The 21611-nt window shown below is 38.9% G+C and overlaps 1 protein-coding gene across 15 annotated transcripts in view; it reads left to right on the top strand.

Annotated features, from left to right (window-relative positions):
• Window positions 1-21611, top strand: part of kcnma1a (potassium large conductance calcium-activated channel, subfamily M, alpha member 1a) — a 133188-nt gene that overhangs the window by 83331 nt on the left and 28246 nt on the right. For 3 of the 15 annotated variants that reach the window (XM_068721420.1, XM_068721442.1, XM_068721512.1), the window contains exons 10-19: window positions 3079-3189; window positions 3325-3430; window positions 3779-3861; window positions 3942-4011; window positions 5024-5179; window positions 5706-5815; window positions 5983-6051; window positions 7497-7508; window positions 10345-10431; window positions 10532-10608. In XM_068721420.1, the coding sequence (XP_068577521.1) occupies window positions 3079-3189; window positions 3325-3430; window positions 3779-3861; window positions 3942-4011; window positions 5024-5179; window positions 5706-5815; window positions 5983-6051; window positions 7497-7508; window positions 10345-10431; window positions 10532-10608 (881 nt within the window). Of the gene's footprint in view, window positions 1-3078; window positions 3190-3324; window positions 3431-3778; window positions 3862-3941; window positions 4012-5023; window positions 5180-5705; window positions 5816-5982; window positions 6052-7496; window positions 7509-10344; window positions 10432-10531; window positions 10609-11868; window positions 11878-15267; window positions 15442-19511; window positions 19545-19911; window positions 19993-21611 lie in introns of all 15 variants that reach the window. The other 12 variants (XM_068721427.1, XM_068721493.1, XM_068721452.1 and 9 more) reach the window with 7 other exon arrangements.

Raw genomic sequence — 21611 nt, 5'->3', positions numbered from 1 at the left:
ACTATTTTAAATGTATCCCTTATTTCATCTTGCTGCCTGGCAGCTGCCATTTCAAACAGGCCTTGAAGGTTATTTGGAAGTGAGAGGGACTCACATTGGATCTGCACGAAATTTCTGTTTCATGCTGGTGTTGCTTATAGTACTCTGTGCAGTGTAGCATACACCCATGAGCGCAGTGACAGCACTCAGCCGCGTATGCTGATATAATAATGACAAGTGTTGCAGTCTGTTGGCGCCCAGTGCAGTCAGGGCTTTGTGGTTTCCATTATGGCTCTATGGTTTCCATTAGCCCCAACTTCAACAGAGAAGTTGACATGGAAACTGGCTTTAACACTGGCTGAACTTTGACATACACCTTTAAAAATCCACTGTAAGGGCGAGCAACTCAATGGTCAAACGTACATCTAGCAGTTTCCAAAGAATCTGCATTCTATTGCACTGTAAATACAAAGTGCATTTAACAGTATATACCTGCACACGTCTTGAAATTGATTACACGAGATGCCTTTATATTTAATATAAAACTAAAATGAGAGCTAAGTTGTATAAATTGCAACATTTTGACGATGATTCTTGCAGTAAAGTTTCGTTACTGACCGAAGGATTAGAGCAGTACCAAGTGAGTGACCTCTGTTGCTGATGTTTGAGCTCTTCGTCTGTTCATCTTGTATTCTGTGCATCCCCAGTGACATCCTGGGATGTTCCCTGACTGCATGTTGTGTGTGCATGCTCTGTAATGCCCCTTTTGTATTTAATGTGATTGTGTGCCCTCTTTTGTTTAGTTTCTGGTTTCTGGGTTGTGTTTGGTTTTCTTGTTAAAATGTCCATAGCTTAAACTGTACTGTTCAATCTGGTTAACCAGAGGGAAGGTATTTTGTTCATGAAGCAATTATAAATGGTTGAATTATTCAAGCTATCCTTTTCTTATATCCTATTCAACTAGCCAAAGACCTCAGTATTCAATTTGATGCCACTCAGAAGAGGCATGCCAGCTTTAATTACGTCTATCAAGTGAAGCATAATATTTCTGTCTTAAATACAGACACTTAAATGGGGGGAAGGAAAAAAGCTTGATACATGAGGAAGAAAGTTTTGCTTTGCTGATGAATCACCGACTACACCGCGTGTGTGTGTTTGTGTGAGGGAGAGATTAATAACCTAATGCTGAACCCTCACAAACTAAACAATACGCCATATAAATCTGGATATTCCCTCTACCCTTGTTGAAGGGCATCTGGGATACTGGGAATAGAAAAACGTGACTGATGTTTTTCATCTCTTGAAATGAGAGACATCTTGTGCCAAATACTGCCGGCTGCCCACAGACATCTCAGCTCATCAGCTTGTAAGACCACACGGCCCTTTGCTCAACTCTGGCCAACCATGCCATCACGGCTGCTCGTTAGATTCTCTTAAAGGACAGAGGCGACATCTGCGAAGACCATTATGTCCTGCAACATCCACAGACTGCCATTCTTTCAATATGTCTGTCACATTACTTTGCCAAGTCCACTTCAGTTCAGTCCTACCCGGTCCATCTGGTACAGAGTAGGAGGATAATTAAGTGATCTGGACTATGGTTCTCATCTAACATCAATAAATATCTGTTTCCTTTAAACCTGCCAAACTTAGTCAGATGTCAGTAATATTCTATAATTTTAGGCATCAACTTTTGAAGGTTAATGTGTTAGCCAGAGCCTGCTTCTTGTGTACAAGAGTATGATAATGGATTCAGACAAATCTAGTTTGATCATAAGAATATGACCACAGTGATTTTCTTTATTTTAGGAAAGAGTAACCCAATACTCATAGTGTTCAATGCAAAGCTGTCCAGTATCCAGGCACTCAAAATTAAAGTGGTTCATTTGTCTGCTGGCACATCCTGCTAAGTAGTGGATAAGGCCATTGTCATTACACAGATTGCCTTACAGGTCTCCATAGGGTAATTAGGGTGTCTGCCGAGTGTCCACACTAATTCATGTCAGTATAAGGGCTGAATTCTACTCAGCATGTTTGGATTTCTCATTTAGGGGCTTGGCAATAAGACCTGGTGACATTTAACTTTAACTCCAGAAGGGTAGCTCAGCTTACCACAGTGCAAATGAAGCATATAAAATGCCTTAAATATAACCAGAGTAGCGTGATTAAATTGCTTAACTAACTATATCATGGTTGAGTTCCAACCATTTTTAATAACAACAACGTTCACTACTTAATTAAATTTAAAAAAATTGCAACAATAACATTTACATTTTCATGAACAATGACTGAATTGAATTGAATTGAAACTGAAGTTTCATTGTTGAGAAGTTTAAATTTAAGACATGTCAGACAGTGACCATGCAAACTGGCCAAATGACTCTCATCTCATGATATACTGTAAATGTGAAGTGGATCTTTGAACTTGATCACTCTGGCTTTCGGTGCAGTCAGAGGACACACAGGGTCACAACCTCAACTCCAAAATCATTCCAATCTAACTTTGTACTTCCTCACTTCTGTAATCAGCCCTGTGCACAGTCTGACAGGTCCCCCTGCTGTAATGCGCTACATGTTTTGCCAGCGGACCCATCAAATTCTCCGAGGTCCTGTTTAGAATTTGTGTCAACCACAAGCCCCCAAATCACTTTGAAAGTTTTTAGTAATGTTCTGTATAAAAGCACATGCATATTGATGTACATGTCTTTGTCAACATGCATTCAGCTCACAAAGGGGTGGTTTAGCCGAAGGGACAGTTTTAATATTGAGAACGGAAGACAATCCAACCACTGTGGACTGTGTGATTATATCTTAGATTTTTTGAAGTGGTTCAGAGTTGAGTGTTTGATTGCACTTGTTGTGCAGGATTAAACCACTTTCATTACATGGGGGAAAATGTTAACTTTTATGGGGAAAAAAAATATATAATTCAGTTACTTGTTTGCTTTGAAATGGCATTTCTTTGACATGTATATAGCTTTTTTAGTCTATATTTGAGATGCGAGAGTGCTTTGGTTTGACTGATTATCTGTGTGAGACAAGCCAGTGTCTGCAGTGATTTATGTTGCCCACTCAAGATGATTTCTTCCCCCCTTCCAGGCATATTGTGGTCTGTGGTCATATTACCCTCGAAAGTGTCTCCAACTTCCTCAAAGACTTCCTACACAAGGACAGGGATGATGTCAATGTTGAAATAGTTTTTCTCCATAAGTAAGTTATTTTTTCCTTCCTCACCACGTGTAGCAGAACACAATGTTTTAAACAATACACAGGCAGCCGGTGTGTGTGTGTGTGTGTGTATATATATGAGGTACGCTAACCCCTCTCCTCTTTTCTCTGTGTTAGTATTTCCCCTAATCTTGAGCTGGAAGCCTTGTTCAAACGTCATTTTACCCAAGTAGAGTTCTACCAGGGATCTGTTCTCAACCCTCACGACCTCGCCAGAGTGAAGGTACAGTCAGTGACATCGACGGTTGTTGAATTAATGTGTTGAATAAATTGGATTAAAAGCAAATTCCATTTAAAATATCAGTTATTTTTATTTTGAGTGGGTATAGAGAGCAGAGGAAAACACAACACTGTATTTTATTATTTATTTCTTCATGAATGAATACAGACAGAACAGAGAGGGAGAAAAAGTGTGAAACACCTTGATATGAAGTATGACTAATTGAAACTGGCCAAAGTAAAACCCACTTTTTTGTATCATAATGTGAGAAAGACACAATTAGTTTAACACTCAATGCTTGTAAATATGAATTGATGTTAACATATCTGTTTCTTTGGTCCCTACACATAGATCGAGTCAGCAGATGCCTGCCTAATCCTAGCCAATAAATACTGTGCAGATCCTGATGCTGAAGATGCCTCCAACATCATGAGGTATTGTATTGCCTGGACTTTGAAATCAGTGGAAAATGAATTGATTGTGTGTTACATTGTGCCGGCTTTTCTGCTTCAAGGGTTATTTCGATCAAGAACTACCATCCGAAGATCAGAATAATCACACAAATGCTACAGTACCACAATAAGGTAAGATGTTTTGGTGCCCTGTGAGATATAAGATTGCTTCATCTTGATGCTCTTTATATATCTCACAAGACCAAACATGTATATCAGGGGATAACCCGCAACAATGTCTGCTGTGTGCTGCATTTCAGTAGTTTGTTTCATCATTTGGTAATTCATAACAACATGTTTTAAAGAAGTGACCACACACTCCATTGACCACTCGCTCCCTTGACTCCAGAAGGACTGGTAACATACAAAATGACAATTCATGCAAATATCAACCTTTTCATTGCTCCAATTCATAACGACTATCATGAATACATTATTGTGTTGCTAAGCATTGAAGTTAACAGGTATTTCAAGACGTATTGTTATATATATATATATTTTCTAAGGAAAGCATCACTTTTGTTAGTGCTACCCTACAAATATAGTGGTTTTGCACAATTGTTACAATTGTTAAACCATTTGTTTCTGTAAATAGCATCTTGAGAGTTGGCTAACCAAAAATCACTAACTATGCCAAGTGGTCGCACACATCCAAAAACCTTTGTTGGCAGGTGCTGGACCCATAGAAGAAAGCAAAGAAAACATCAATGAAACTCTGCACACTGTAGCTCCTTTTAGAGCAATTTAATGGCATGTCCACAAGGGAGGTTTTGAGCTAATGCTGTTCTTCAGACCTAGCTATATCAACAGTGACACCAGCTTTAAATAGCCTTTACGCATGTATTTAAAGATTGCCTCTCTGTTGCTACCACTTAAAGGAAAAGTTTAACATTTTGGGGGAAAACAAATCTAAAAGAGAGACAGGTGCTAAACCAGAGTGTTACAGACAGAGGGTAATTACAGGTTTATTCAGACAGACAGAACATTTTGTGTTTTTTTTAGATTAAAGCATGTGGACATGAAACCCAGCCCAAAGTACAAGTATGGGCCTGAAAAGGAGCATGATGTTCCCCCTTTAAGAAATATGAACCATTTGCTTAGATTTCTGTGTCTTGTGACCTCCTTTGTCTGTCATGTGATGAAGGCCCATCTGCTGAACATTCCAAGCTGGAACTGGAAGGAGGGTGACGATGCTATCTGTCTGGCGGAGCTGAAGGCAGGCTTCATTGCCCAGAGCTGTCTGGCTCAGGGCCTGTCCACCATGCTAGCCAACCTCTTCTCTATGAGGTCCTTCATTGAGGTAACACAGAGGACAAGATTAACTTGCCTTGTCTCAGTCGCTCCTTCTGAACGGACTGAAGTAATAGGGATGAACGAATTCACACATTGCAATTTTGTAAATTAGATGATTTATTCAGCGATTGAAGGGAAGGTTACTATAAGTGGATACAGTAGGTTCTCTGCTGACAGATGGACTAGATCTATCAAACACAGTACATTCCCCGGAAAATCTTGACATCTTTGTCTACAGAAAGTCTTCCATTAAAATGATTTCAGTCGTCCTGGCACAACATATTTTACTGTGAGATTTCACATGGAATCTGTTCAGTGTGTCTGTGGCTCCAAATTGAAGAGGTGCTTCTCTCTTTCAAAGAACTGTATTCTTGTCATGAAGATGATGAATCAGCTTATAATGACCAGGCTGATGTTGTGCGGTGGAACATCTGCAGACCACATTTGGCCGCTATTTGAAGGAAAACAGTGTATTGCTTTTTTTTTTTGTCTTATCCTCACATGTGACATTTCCGTGCTTGTTTTTTTGTCAGATTGAGGAGGATACATGGCAGAAGTATTACCTAGAAGGGGTGGCTAATGAGATGTACACAGAGTATTTGTCCAGTGCCTTTGTCGGCCTCACCTTCCCCACTGTCTGTGAGTAAGTATCGCTCTTTCCTCGCTCAGAAAGCCCACTGTCAGTGGTAGGTATAGCTAACAATTCTGAAGTGAAGAAAGAAACACAAGATGTGAATTTCAAAGGCGTTTGAACACATCAGTCATTTTCTCATACACTGCTGTCCTCTAATAAGTGCACATGTTTTACAGGCTGTGCTACGTGAAGCTGAAGCTGCTGCTTATTGCCATTGAATACAAGTCCGAGCAGAGAGAGAGCAGGTTTGTTTATTGCATCTTTCTTCCCCTAACGGCAGGTACAACTGTGTTAAAAGTGAACTACTGTGTGACTCGCTTCAAGTGGATCTTTTAATAAAACATCTTATTTTTTTCCCTGCTAAATCCTCTTTGTAGCTTTAATACATTTTGATAATCATATTACATTTGATAGACATTAAGTTGGTGATGACATTTGAATAATAGCATGCCAATATGAGCATTATTACACACAGTAACACAACTAGAAAGCACTCAGAGAGCACAAACCTCTGCCAAGGCTGCACAGTCATCTTGAATTTCTGTTTTTCATTTTAGTGTGCCAAAACTTTTCATAAAGTACGGTGGTACATGAGAAATTAGCAGAAATGTTCCAAAAAAACATGGATCTGCACCAACAACTCACTTATTCCTTTCCCTCATGGCCTCACGTTCCTCAAAATTTAATTGAATTCTGATGACAACTTTTTGGAATTTTGTGCTATTTGGCAAATAAATAAATGGGACTGATGATACTGACTGTATGTTGTCGGTGGTGGTAACTACATAACAACAAGTCTGATACTTTTACCGAACTTTGCAGGTATGCAGGATAAAGGATAAAGATTTGGTTGAAATTGGTTTATTACTGTAGGTAACGGCACTGCAACATTGTTTTTGTCCTATGTTGATTATATTGTGCCGTCAATTAAAAGACACATCCACACCTGAATAACCAATTTGCTGCACATTCAAATTTCATGTCATGTTTTTCCTTAACTTGATTCTTTTCTGTCCCTGTTCAGTCTGTATGATAACAAGTAACTCTACATCAGTGTCCGTCTTATCACCAATAACAACATGAAGTACTATTTTTCAGTAATTTCAATTGCCAAATCTCACTCACTCTTCCCCATTCACCTGTGTCAAATGTTTTTTTTGTGTACTGGAAGAGTTGCATGTTACATTATAGTAATTTTGATATTGCAAGTTAAAACCAAATTTCAAAATTTTGTAGTTGTGAACATATTTGATCCTACACTGGAATGTATCCCAGTGTGCTATTTTCTATCTGTGGTCTTAATTCTTTTGAGCTAGTTATTGAAAATAGTTTTTTGTAGTGATTTTTATGATGCCACAATAAGGCATACTTTTCCTTATACCTACAGCCCTTTTCTAGAAGATGTACTGCCACAATTTTCACTTGGTTGAATCACGCCTTTGTCAAAAGATAACCACCTTTTAAATCAAACTGAATTTGTTTTTAGTAAACATAATTTTTTTTAGGTGCAAGGACCTCACCTTTGGACAAGCATGAAATAATTTAATTGTGTGTCTGTACAGAGTTGCTTCTAATGCTGACATATAAGGTGCACCTACTAAATAATAAGAGAAACATTAGAAGCATATTCTCCTCTTCTTTTATGTTCATGACAACTGTTTGATGCGAGATTTTTTCTTGTTGTTTGCAGAAGCCGAAAGCGGTATGCCCTCTACCTTATCTTACTTCCAAAGTTCAACCCAATCTCCACCACTTTAAAGCTTCTGACTTTGGGAGTTTCCCCAAGGATATTTTTCCAAACACTATCTCACAGGCCTCTTTTTCTAACTCTTTTTTTATGGTGTCCCTTGTGCTTAACGCACTAACTTCTTTGCAGGCAGAGAGAGGGTAGATAAATTGGACATGTTTGTAGAAGTGCTGTTGTCTTTGCTGTTGTCGGTGTACCAAGGCCAAACGCTCACCCTCTCTCCATATCTACCTCCTATTTGATCTTTTGAGTTTTGTCCTTTACCAGTCCTTTGCTTAGTTTGTTTCTCTCACTTTCAGTTCTTTTTCAGTGTTACCCAGTTTTTACCCTACTGTATGTTTGCTTTGCCAAGCTAGTTATTCCACTCATGGTGTTTTTAAATCAGTATTTAATGGTTCTTTGACTCAGAATCATTGAGGAGTTTGTAAACACATAACTTAGACCTCAGATGTGTCGATAAACACTGATAATCTGCTGTTCTACATTATGGATTTAATCTTGAAATACATTGACTGATTATCCACCATTGCTGTTGGCAGTGGCTGATATAATATCATATGATATCTTTTTCTTTATGGTTTCATTACACCAGCAGCACCTCACCAATTTTTATTTTCTTATCATCAATTCACACACTAGGAAAGGCATGGAAGTGTTGAATTTTGGATAGCATTAAGTTGATCCAAACTGAAATATAATAACCATAGGCTAAAATATTCACAAGTGTCCCACATTTCACTTTTGCATTCCATCACCCTCTCATGTTGTCAGTGCTAAATGTATATCCATCTGTGCATGTCTGTATGTCTGGTTTATGTGTGATTACCTCGAGAAGGAGAGTTTAAGTGTAAATGTGCGTGAACATTTTTGTGTGTCTCAGCCACTATGTTCAGTCATGCTCGTGCGTCTCTCGAGTAGATGTTCTTAAGTGAGGTCACTTCCTGTCAGTTTGGTGTTTGAGAAACAATCCAACTGCACAGAAGTTACTGCAACCGTCTGCATCTACGTACCTGTCTTTATACCTGTACCGCAGTGGCTATGCCTTTCTGTTTGATTATTGTCCTCCTCATGCTGTATGGTACTGTAACTGCATGCTATGACACTATCACATAAGGTGTTTGATGCTTGCTTTGTTGCTCACAATATGAGGTTTTGATGCTTTTTAAGCTTCTATTCACCAGTTTGCACCTGAGCGAAGACAAATGTCTTGGATAGATACTCTTGTGAAATCTCAGATTTGGGCAGCAATGTTTGTGAAACTGTGATCTTTGATCTGTTTCTTTCATTTATTTTCACTAAAGAGCATGCCAGGTGTAACGCCTGTTTACTTCTCTGGGGGCCATTCAATCTGAGAGAATGTTAGATTCTATTATACTTATTGAAAAGAAAAAATGTGGTGGGACAAATCTAATCTGCATGACTGGTGCAATTTGATCACAGCCCGACATGTGTATGGATTCAATTGCTCCCTTAATCTTTTTGTTTATTTTCTCCGATGTAGCCTTTTCCAGAGCCCAGAGGAAAGATGTAGTAAGAAAGATGTTTTCTTAAATGTACTACTTCACTTCTGCTCTGAGTCGGCACAGATAACATACTTTTTCAAAATGAGTTCCTAAAATGTCACGAAATAGTTATTTAGTAGTAGTTTTTTGAGCCATATGAAAGTATTATTGTCACAAATTGCCAAAAGTTTTAGTTTATAACTAATCAGAAGTTCATCATCTTTCATCTGGGCTCGTCGTATTTTGAAGGAGTGTAACCCTTAAAGGTTTGTGGGTTCAGTGTTTTGATTTCTTAGTTCACACTCACATCATTGATGATTGTTGCCCACAGGTAACCATTAATGACCAGTGTGTGTGTGTGTGTGTGTGTGTGTGTGTGTGTGTGTGTGTGTGTGTGTGTGTATGGATGTATGAGTGTACAGTATGTGTGTGCTGTGTCTACCCGTTGTCCCAGTCTAATTAATGGGGAATGATACAGCCAGTCACTTTAAGTGCTCAGGTAAATAAACTGAGTCCGACACAAAATCTAAATGGTTTGCTAATATATCCCTTGATATTTCTTTTTAGTGCAGCTGTTTTTCAGCAAGCCAGCATATTTGTGTCTTTAGATATTCATATATTTAATGTAATATATAATTTTAAGTCATTATTGACCTTGCTGGACATGCATTGTAATTATTTTCACCCTATAATTCAAGTGAGCAGAGTCACTACATATTTTGATATGAGTTTATCCACCTTTGGACTTCCTATATACTATAGCAGAGTCACTAGAGTACAATCAGCTTTGTATTGGCAGGAAAACGAGCTGTTCATTCCCTTGCATCCCACTGTCAATTACTAACCGAGATAACAACTCTTACTGTACATTCTCTGTACTACAGCCATGTCTCAGTGGCCATCATAACATTTGTTTTGACTAGATGACTGTATTTGAGTGCTGACACTAAAACCACTCCATAGCCATAATTTTAATTCTTTCTGCCCGTGTCCCTTTACTTGTACCTCTCTGTCCCCCTTCTCACCCTGTGGCAAACCAATACCATGCTATAAAGAAAAGAATTAAAATTGAATGTGCGGTCATACTGTTGTACATTCTGTCCATCCATGTGAGTATCACATCAGCAAATTGCCCAAAGTCCAAAAAGTCCAGATAAGCACAGTGCACATCCGATTAACGGCATCAACAAGTCTGTGTACCATTCCTCTTGATTAGCATGTTATGTTCATGAACTGAGTGTTGTCCAGAAGTTAATGAGCACGATGTGTCTATTTCTCTGATAACCCAGCATCCTCATCAACCCGGGCAACCACGTCAAGATGCAGGAAGGAACACTGGGATTTTTTATTGCCAGTGATGCCAAGGAAGTTAAGAGGTAATACGGCAATCCTGATGATCAGCTGATCACTAATTATGTCGAATTGGGCAGTTTGATTATTTTTTAGTGCTGAACATTTTTACTGTGTCACTTTTAGAGCATTTTTCTACTGCAAAGCTTGTCATGACGACATCACAGACCCTAAGCGGATCAAGAAGTGTGGCTGCAAACGACGTGAGTAGCTGCACCTTTATTTTGCCCCATCGACACCCCTCCTTCCCTTCCTCTCACTCCAAAACCTACCTGTGGGTCTGTGTGTCTCATTATACTTACGGTTTCTATTAAACTGTACCTCTCATTGTGTCATTGTTCCTCAGTACCACAGCACTGTGATTTTAAAGGTAATACTGTATGTTGTCGCACCATTATACCCTTAGGAAAGTGTTTATTATGGTTCTCATTTGAACTTCCATAACATCCATCATAATATGATCATCAATCAATATCTGATTCGTGTTTTTCCTAGAGGAAATATAGGTGTTATGTTTGATGCGTTTTCTTCTTTATTCTTCTTTATCTACACAAACAGACAATGTAGTGATACAGTATTAAACATGAGGCATTTAACAGATATAATTGAAATTGTGTTAGTTAACAGCTGTACAGACCAAAAAAAGGAAAACATCCACAATCAGAGAAAACAATGCATACGACAATGAGATTGTTTGCTGTAACATAAAGTATTATTGGATGTGACCCACTGCTATTATATTAATTTTACATGTAAATGCTATGAGAGTACTTGAGAGTAATGCGCTCAGCCACCGTGATCTTAATTGTTACATTTCAGACGATACACCCGTGCGCCCCTGTCAAATGGATAGTTTCCCTCTTTATTTCTGCAGACATAACATTACCATTAAGGCAGGAACAGCACATGAATATAACCTGACCTATGCACGGTAGTCACTTGTCAGGACATGTTAGCCACTGGATAAATAATTCAGGTGAATATCCCATATTTCCACAAAAGGTCACAGACAATTACAGTAAGCAGCCTGTTAGAGACAAAGCCTGCTTTTCAAAAAGATACCCACCATTTCCTTCTTTTGTCTGTGTCATTTCAATTATTCAGGCAATCTCTTACTCTCCCAGCTCAATAGAATCATCAGGCTTTTCACGCTCTGGTTTTATTGAGACAAAGTGTTTACTTCGGTTTGCTTTCTTAATATTGTCACGTCCTAGAAGTGATCGACATGGCGTTATGTTTCAAGTTATTAGTTATTAGTTCCCAACAAGAGAGTTGCATTTAGAAAAAATGACAGTTCCATTACTGCAAGGGATGTCTGTCTGACAATATGTTCTGTTCTATCATGTTTTGTTCTCTTCTGTTGTTTTTCCCATGTTTCTTTATGACCAGTGACACACTTTTGATGTATTTCCTTCCCTGCTGCCATTGGAAAACACCACTTTATTTTAACTACTCACTGGTAGTGATTTATTGTGAGTAAAAAGAAAATGACTGTACTATTACCCAGAGTGCAGTGCAATTGTTTTTTCCTCTTCAGCTAATAGTATACTGTATCTATGTTGCATGTACCAGTGTAGCTTCTGCATCCTTCTCCTCGCCTCTCATTTCTACTGTACTGTGCTCAGACCAGACCAAAACCAAAACAGCTGAAATAAAACTCACACCAGCATCAGGCCTCCTCATGACAGCCCCAGTCAGCTGATGCTCTTACTGAAAATGACAATCAAGTGTGACTTGATCTGCAGTTTTCCCTCACTATTTGATCATCAAGCCAAACTTATATATGGCATTTGGAAGCCAATCTGCGGCAAGTCTTATGCCATTATCGATGATTGACCTCCCTATAGTGTCATGCTCCAAGAAAGTACAGAAGGAACGTACTAAAAATCACGGATGTCATACAGTAATCATAGATTTAGAAGAGCTAACACGAGGGGAAGGAAATTAACATGAACCACTGAGGTTTAAATTGATCTGCTTTCTGTCAAAGGAGGTTTTGTGTGCGGCTGTACTTTCAGAGAGCAGAAAATGTCCTTGTGGGAAGTTCTGCAAATCTTAACGAGCTAGGTTGCCAAAACACAATCAAAACAATCTGGTATCCCCTTGCCCCACTTCTCTGTGATCTCAGCCCTTTTCTAAACTTTGGGTCCTCGTCGTGCTCTGGCCGAGGTTTCAGAGATCATCAGTTCCTCTCAGAGTTGAAATGTCACCACACACGTCTTGTGCATTTCAAATCTAGGCAGATGTTAGGCCCCTTTTGTTTTTGTTTACTCACTGCACTGGTTCACTAGCAGTACAGTGTTGCCAGAGCGTTAGATGGCCACTAGATGGCGATGCCGTGCCAGAGTCATGTCTAATAATACAATACTCAAATGGTGACGTCTGTAGAGGAAACTTAAATCCCCTGAAACCTGTTCAGCAAAAATGCAAGGATGGAATTTGTGTGTTTCTGTGCATTGGGGTAATAAATTGAATCAAAACCTGGATCTACAGTTTGTTAAATTCCTCAGCCTGAGTTTGTTTCATCACTTTGTGGTTCTTAATATTTTGTTTATATGATATGGTGTAGTTGGCGTTTGGTGAAGGCTGTGTATTTGTGCAGAATGGCTGCCTTTCCAAGGACAAAAGCATTTGTCTTCTGCACTCTTTTTCGCCTCCACTGCAATAAGCTACTGTGCACTGTGTTTGCTATCGCTCAAAAGATCAGCTCTTGAGCTTCTGTAACAGTATAATTTTCCTTGCACTCTTTGCTGAATAAGGAAGTCCTAGCGGGGTATATCAGAATGGTGCTTTCTTTGGGACATCCTTCGTATTCAACATAGTGCCCTGATAGCTTCTGATTGAGTATGTTGTGACTTGGTGGATTATGGGAGATGGTGACTGATTGAATCCATGCAGACAGTTTATCAGGGCAGCAGTCATGTTGAATCTTCAATTAGGAATGCCCTGAAATGGACACCTTATCATTCAAGGCCAGAATCTGGGTATTTGTGAAGTCAGAAGTCAAAGACATTGTCGGTGTGTGTGTCTGTCTGTCTGTGTGTGTGTGTGTGTGTGTGTGTGTGTGTGTGTGTCTTGTGTTATCCATCACTCCCTTTCCATGTGTCAATAATCTACATTGTAAAAAAACAACAACATGTACTCTGTGTTCTGAATGCCTAAGCAAAAACTCTGAAGTTAAGAAATTCCAGCATGAAGTGATAGCATCGCTGCACCTTGTCTACCATACCCCCAAACTGTTTCAACACTGTGAACAGTTATCTCTGTAGCTTCTCTTGTTGCTAAGACCAAAACTACGTTTTCTGCATGCTTATGACATGCTCATAATGCACATGTGCATGCCACAGGATACAACAGTCCCTGATGCCTTCATCCCATGGGTTATGATCTGCGTTTCCCATTCTTTCCCTGGCCAGAAGCTGAAACACATTACTTCATTCAAGATCTTATTTTTCGATGTGACTCAGAGTCAAAGATGCTGAAAGTGTCTCTGTAAAGGTGCCAGACAGTATTAGTCTGCTGTCTGTTTGCACCTTGGCAATGAGAGAATGGGGACCAGGGACTGTTTCTGCTCAGAGTCACAGCAATCTAGATGTGCTACTCTGGGGACTTTCACTCCTGCTTCCCTCGGGGTTCAGAGCTTCACACACACACAGCAACACACACACACACACACACACACACACACACACACACACACACACACACACACACACACACACACACACCACAAAGATAGAAAGTGTCTGCTTACAGTTTTTGGGCTGCAGGCTGACTAGTAAGGAGTTTTTAGTTGTGTAATACTACTTTCACATTACCTAAACAAGAGCACCGATTTTACATATTGCATTTTCTTTTGGACGATAAATAAATAGAAACATCAAATGAAACTCTTTCATACAATCATTATGGCATTAGTGTTGATCCTTATGAATATACAGTAACAGTGATGATGCAAGCCAACATATGTTTAGTTAGTAACAAATGTCATTGTGACCTGGTTTTATTGAATGGACACAAGTAATTTCACCTCATGCATTTGAGGCACGTGGATAATAAGCAATTGTGCATTGTATTACTTATAAATCTGTAAGACAAAAATGGTATTTCCTCTTTCAAAAGTTACGTATGCTCACTTTAAATTGACAAAGAATCAGAATAATTACTATACATCCTTTATCTAGACTTGCATGCACATTAGAGTGAAGCTTCCCTTGGGGAGTGGAACAGTGAAACTTATACAGTAGCATGTATTGGCCCGTCTAGCCTGTAGAATAGTGTGATGCCTTGGACAGAGCCGCTACAGCTGCATGATGGGATACAGGTACGTGATCCACTCCTTTAGCCAAATGGATAGAGGATGTACAAATGTATGAAACATTGTATGAGGTTGCTGCTGAAGACATTGCTCATGCCTCTCTTCCCTGAATGCCTCCCTCCCTCTTTCCTTTGTCCTCAGCCCTCTTTCCCACTGTTATACTTTTGCCTTTTGACCTGTTACAGCCTTAGCTCACAGCTTGACCTCTCCAGACTCAGTCAATAGAAATGAGAAATAATGCGCTGGAATATGATTATTCTCTTAATAATTTTGTTAAATTGTAATGTGTCCTAATTTGACTCTTCCGACAACAACAAAAAATTATAATTGGACGACTTTTTTCAGGAAAAGTAATTCAAATTTGAAATAAATCTTGGCGCTTGGAACATGTTAATTTAATTTGAGGCTTAAGTCTGTGGGAGCAGGTGGCTAAGGCTTGCACTTTCTGATGAAGTTAACTTCCAACTTCCCCTGGATAAATATTTCTCCTTTTGCCATTAACCTGCTGCTTTTCCTTTCCTCTCATCCCAAAACATGACTGTAGCCAAGATGTCCGTCTACAAACGAATGAAACTGGCATGTTGTTTTGATTGCGGCTGTTCAGAGCAAGACTGCTCTTGCATGTCAGGCAGTGTACATAGTAACATGGACACCCTTCAGAGGGCCTACCCACTTTCCTCTGTCTCTGTTCATGATTGCGCAACCACTTTACGTGCCTGTAAGTTACACCGCCCAACACATGCTGTTATGTCTGTGGTGTGTGCTCTGTTTATATTGTACCATGCAGAGGTACTGTACATTTGTGTCTGTGATGTCGTCTATGTGGTGTGATCCGTTAACTGTGACTCCATAGTTTGTGTAGCTGTGGCGTCGTGAATACATTTTTTTATTTATAAATTCCATTCTGTCTATCTATCTATCTATCTATCTATCTATCTATCTATCTATCTATCTATCTATCTATCTATCTATCTGTCTGTCTGTCTGTCTATCTATCTGTCTATCTATCTGTCTATCTATCTATCTATCTATCTATCTATCTATCTATCTATCTATCTATGATTTTATTTAACTCTTAATCTTTTAATTTTGTGTTATTTGTAGTTACATATTATCCGTATTTTTCAGTTATTCATCATTTATTTGAAAATATTTGTTTGATTTCATGACTGTAATATGTGTGGTGGGTTAGTGGTGGTGTGGCTCTGTGGTGCTGCTGTACTGTACAGTACTGTAGGTGTTAGACATGTGGCTAACGCATGCTGCATCAGTCATGCAGTTGTGTGATAATATCACTATTGGATTTGATGTATTTCTAACTGTAAAGGTAAGATATCTGTATATAACAAAATGGAACATATTATTTTATTCTCAAGGTTTAATCCTGTAATGTACTGATAGTGTTTGTTAAATTATTGTCTTATATATTTCATTTGAAGGTCCTTACGAACCTCTGAGTTAACACTGTTTTCAGTTTGCACATTTTTCAGTTAAAGCAGCTTTGCTTCTGTTACTTTTTTTCTTTTACCTTTGACTTAACCTTACCGATCAACTGTTCAGAGTCTTTAGTTTCACTTTAATGCAGAAGATAAGAGAAAATCACATCTGAAACGGTGTTTTGAAGATTTCTAACAGTCTTGTCGAGCCTTATAAATGAGGTGCAGCGCACTGATATTAAACACATTTCTATTGGTGACACTGGTTCAGGAATGTAACTAATAATATCTCAAGCACCTGCAATGCCCTTTTACTCTTTTAGGCTTTTAGAAAAGAACAATAGCAAGAAGAACACATCCAATTCTTCTTACAATTAACACTGTTTTTTGGACAGAAAGTCTCAATTTGTACATTTTATTGTATAAAATGGCCTGCTCAGCCTCTGATCACAATTGTTTGAAATTGTCTTAGGTAGTGTACCTATCTCCTGCACTCTTTAACAGTCTACGTCACATACACTGCATGAGAGAAGGGATGAGAATTAAAGGGAGGGTGAATAAAATTAAATGGTAAAGAGAGAGGCTTTGTATCATAGGAAAGAACAACATATAGACAAGGTGACAGGAGAGAAGAATAGAGGAGACAAAAACACAAAATGAGAACTACAAAATAGTGATAGTTCGCTTGATAAAGAAAAGGTCGGAGGACTAAAGCTCTTAGCAGATCACCCTCTTTTTGATTTTGCTTTTGAGTGGATGGGAAATGCTAAATTGTCTGTCAATTACACATGGCATCAGTAGACCTAGCTATCAAAGCGTTGGGTTCAGACATACAGATCCGATTTCCTTCTCAACATTCTCCCACCGTCTGCCGACTCAGCCTAGATTAGTGTCAAACATACCATGATGAGTTTGGCTTGGCCTCTTGTAGTTCGGCCTGCGCTGATATCCCTCGGTACCAATTACTGGCCATTACATGGTTACTGATCTCACTTCTCCCTCAACCCCCTGTAGGATTTCAGGAAAGCCTCCCCTGTCTTAGATTTCTTTCCCTTTTTAACTCTGACTTTGTCTGAACAAAGTGAGTTTACTAAAGGAGTGCATTGGGCTTTGTCAGCCAGGGATTGTTGGATTTCCTCTCTCCATTTCCCCTGTTTTTCCCCAGCAGACTGAAAGAATAAGACGTCTTTATCCATGATGACTTCATGCCCTTTTACATCTCAACCAGATTTCTCTAGCCCTAGTACTTGTATAATTGATTTCTTGGATAGAACACTTTCATTTAATGCCCCCTGTGTTCTGATGCAAGTTACATTAGGACCACCTAATAAAACACAGTGCAACACATAAACAAAAACCTGTGTTGCTTTATGGTCTTTAATGATTCAATATTTACTTAATAGCCATTTTTAATATGCACTCATCTTAAGTGAGTAATGTGATGTTTGGTGAAATTGATAAACCCCTTGGGCACATGGAGCAATCTAGGGACAAATTAGCTGACTAATTTAAAGCAGTCTTCTGTTACTAGAGATCATTCATATATAAATCCTACAGTTTGGTCAGACAATTAATTGTTGGAGTGAAAATAAGACATGCACTTGAGTTAGTGGCGGAATCTTTTGCAGTTAAAAAGATTTTGGACAGAGGAGGGCAAATGGAAGCAGTTTCTACCACTTATGAATAGTTAAAAAATATAGTTCAAAGCACAAGTTAGAGTTCCCCCTTGTGTGGTTGTGTGTTCTGATTCTTGTCTTCAACAATTTAAGTTGTAAAATACTCCCAGAAGATATTCTGAATTGTTCAGCTGAAACAGTCATTTTTTGATCTGTATATTAGTTACATATGGTCTTTCTTTGTGACCAGACCATCATCACAGGCAGCCAGCTGAGGAAAAAAGAAAAAAGTGAGAAAATAGACACGTGACAGGTTTTTTTATAATGGAGAGGCTGAAAGCTTTTATAAAGCTTGGCTATGGACAAGGGTTGGAGACCCGGGGCTCGCAAGATGCTTACAGCTATTCCACGGCCATTTGGGCTGTGTGTGTGTGCGTGCATGTGCACATCTTGTGTGTGTAACAACACGCACTTCAATCTCTGTGTCTGTGCATGTGTGTGCATCTGCATCTCATTGCTGGGGACCTTATCTATCCTGACACGGAAATTATGTTTGCATTTTCATTTTCCCAGCCCTGCTGGTCTGTCACCAAACTTGCCCTGACAGCTCCTGTCCACCAGGCAGGCTTGGTCCCTCCCCCCCCCACCCTCTGTCCTATGCCGCCTCGCTACGCCCCAGATGCTAGCCAGTTAGTCTGCCGCCTCTGCAGTGCGGGCAGATTGCTAGAGACAGATGCCAGGGCCACTGTGGGTCCCTGTTTGAGGATCTGTGTCATAGGCCAGCCTTGGGCCCTCACTGTGACCTTTACTGTTGGAAGAGACTCTGGGAAAGAGTGGGGAGTGTCAGCAGCTTGGAGCTCATTTCAAATGCCCACTGTATCAGTACTTCTATCGGTACTCTTCTTCGGTACCTCCTCAGTCTAGGTCATGAACTGTAATTCCCAGATAATTAATAGTTCTGGCATAAGTGGAGACCTTGGTCAACTCTTTTTAGAGAACAACCCAAGAGATTTAAAAGTGAAGCATTGAACCCATGTTCCAAGAATTCCCTTTCTTCCAAATCTCTATTTATGCAAGAGATATGGACTGCATGTAAAGATCAAGTCTCTTTGCATTTGTGCTCTGTTACCTCTGCTGTTTTGAGTAGTGAGTGTCTGCTGTCTGTGTGCTGGATGTCTACATGCACTTAAGTATGTAGTTGTTGTCTTTGCACCCCATGGTGGCTTTATTTGTTCTATCTACAGACCTCACAATGCTCATCACATTTAAATCAAAATTTAAAACGTCAAAGCATATAATGAGTTTTTTAAATTAGAAACATTACTTTGTTGGATCTACTACTGAAACTGTGTAACCTCAAATCTAGCTTTTTTTATATAAAAAAAAATAAATCTGCCATTAGTCTGTCATTACATCTCATTACAGGTTGAGTGCACTTTTCTAAAAGCATGGCTCAATCTCAGAATAGACAGTTCATTTCATTCACCTGTCCACTTAGTTTGTGCCATCATCATCACCACCACCATTAGGTTTCCCCATAATTTTAATTAATTGTACCTTTTTCATTTTTGGTTTATGCCCTCATGCCTTTCACTGGTAGTACTTCATCATAGTTGCATTTGATTTAATTTCCACACACCGCTCTTATGTTGATGTCTCTATTTCCTAATGTGCCTGTTTCATTACATCCTTTCTCCCCCCGTGTGACCTGCCACTTGTCTTTGCATTCTCCTCAGCCAAATATAAGTATAATGGATATGTCAGATCACGTAAGTGTGTTTCTCTGTCCTTCTCCATTCTGCTCCAACTCTGTGTTTAGACTATAGACCCCTCACAATGTCATGTAACATAATTAGTACTAATGCTTTGCTTTAGTATTTGCTCTGATGTCCCTTATTCCTTTAGAATATACTGATGTTGTCTTGTATCTTATACAGAGACAAAGTAAACTCACAGTTTAACCAGTGTGAAATTCAATGTTTAACTTTGTTTTTGTTTATTGTAAGTTAAATAATTCAACATATGTTAATTGCAAATTAATTCCTGGTATTGATAGCTACTGAAAAGAAATTATTTTGTGTTTGATAATACCATGTAGTTCCATAAAATATTCTTTTTGTATTGTGCTGCATGTAGCAGCAGATGGCGCTACAACACCAGGGAACAGTGGAAGTCAGAAAGAGGCTGGCGTTCGATTCAAAGCTGATTGCAATTTAGGTAAATCTTAAATAATTGTTAAATGCATTACTTTTTTACTCTACTGGTTGAGAATATTGGTTAATTGCTATTTGTCACCTCTAACATTTTATATGTATATTTTTATCCAATGTATTTGTTCTTATTAAGAATATTGATATTGAAAACATTTTTTTGTTCCCTCTTTTAAATAGTGGCTGTCTCTAAACACAACTAAAAGGATCTGGAGCTGTCATAATATTAGTTTTAAATTTATGTTTAAAACCAATAAACAATACAATAAGAAATATGGATTGCATAAAAAGCTTTTTCATGCAGTTGCGATGCAGATGAAGAACAAAGCTTGCTCATGCAGCAAACACTATAATGGCAAAGCCAGCTTAGCTCACATACAAAAGTAAGCATTTGTAGTTGTTATTCCTCTGCCTCATCATCCAGTTTACATTGAGCTACGACAATCTGATAAAGCTTGCATGCAGGACAGTACCGTCATGTGATTAGCATTTCAGGAAGGGACAGTTGCCGTCTGCGTTGTTCAGGATGCACAGTGGACCTGCCAGGGTGGGTGAGCGCTCTCTAACGCTGCACGTGTTTGACAAGGGCCAGATGAATCCAGGAGCTATCGGTGGCGCCCCGTAAATCAAGGAGGCAGCTGACGGCTGGGATAAACGTCTGTTTATCGCCCGGGGCCACCCAAGCATGCTCTGTCCTCCAAACAACCAACCAACCACCCTTCTACCAAAGGGAGGAACAGGGCTTCTCCTCTCCCATTCAACTTTACAACCACTTCAATACATGCAAACATACGGGTTGACTTTGCAGCCTCAGTCAGATTGTCTCTGAGTGAGTGTGTGTGTGTGTGTGTGTGTGTTTGGTGGGACGGCTTGCTGAACATCAGTTGTGACCGAGTTTCTACATTCGGATGATTTATTCTCATATTAAATACAGCAGGTTGTCACTGGACATACTGTCAAAGTTACAGTTAAAATCACCATGTTTGAGAATATAGGACTACATTTTTGGTCTGGAATCAAACAAAATTGCTATACACAATACAAAATGAATCCTCTATAAATGTTCTATGATACAACGTTTTTGAATTAGTAATATTATAAATTATTAGTTCTAGTTTTATATTTGTTGAAGTGAAAGTAGTCTGCAACACATTATGCTTGAAATGACACAATATCTGATTGAATTTGACGGGCTTTAGCCGCGTCTCTGTTTTGTTCTACCAGAAAGTGTAGCGCTACTGAGAAATACAACGGAGAGACTCCTTACTAATTCATGTTTGTCTCAAATGCAAAGTAAATGTCACTGTGAACATTTCAGTCAGAGCGTGTGCTAAGTAGATAAGAGAGGATAAAGTTTCAACGGCAGTTTTGGAAAAATGAAATGATAAATGATTCCTGTTTTTATGGCATGTTTTTTTTTGGCTTAATCAGAACTGAAATGAGGAAAAAACAAACAAAAAAATGTATTTTTCACAGAAACAAGTGTTTGATTTTTCATATGGGATTTTAATTAATTATTGCTCTTTTTTTCTCACATTTATTTCAAGTCATTGAATCTCTCTATTTATAAATGTACTTGTTAACATCCTATAGTCCTGAAATCTCTGATAAAACAATTCTATAATT

Source organism: Cebidichthys violaceus, unplaced genomic scaffold (genome assembly GCF_023349555.1).
Source record: "Cebidichthys violaceus isolate CVI_PGR_0920_01 unplaced genomic scaffold, fCebVio1.0.p SCAF_10, whole genome shotgun sequence".
Classification (NCBI taxonomy): Eukaryota; Metazoa; Chordata; class Actinopteri; order Perciformes; family Stichaeidae; genus Cebidichthys; species Cebidichthys violaceus.
The sequence above is the reverse complement of the archived record's forward strand: the minus strand, read 5'-3'. Positions and strand labels throughout refer to the sequence as shown.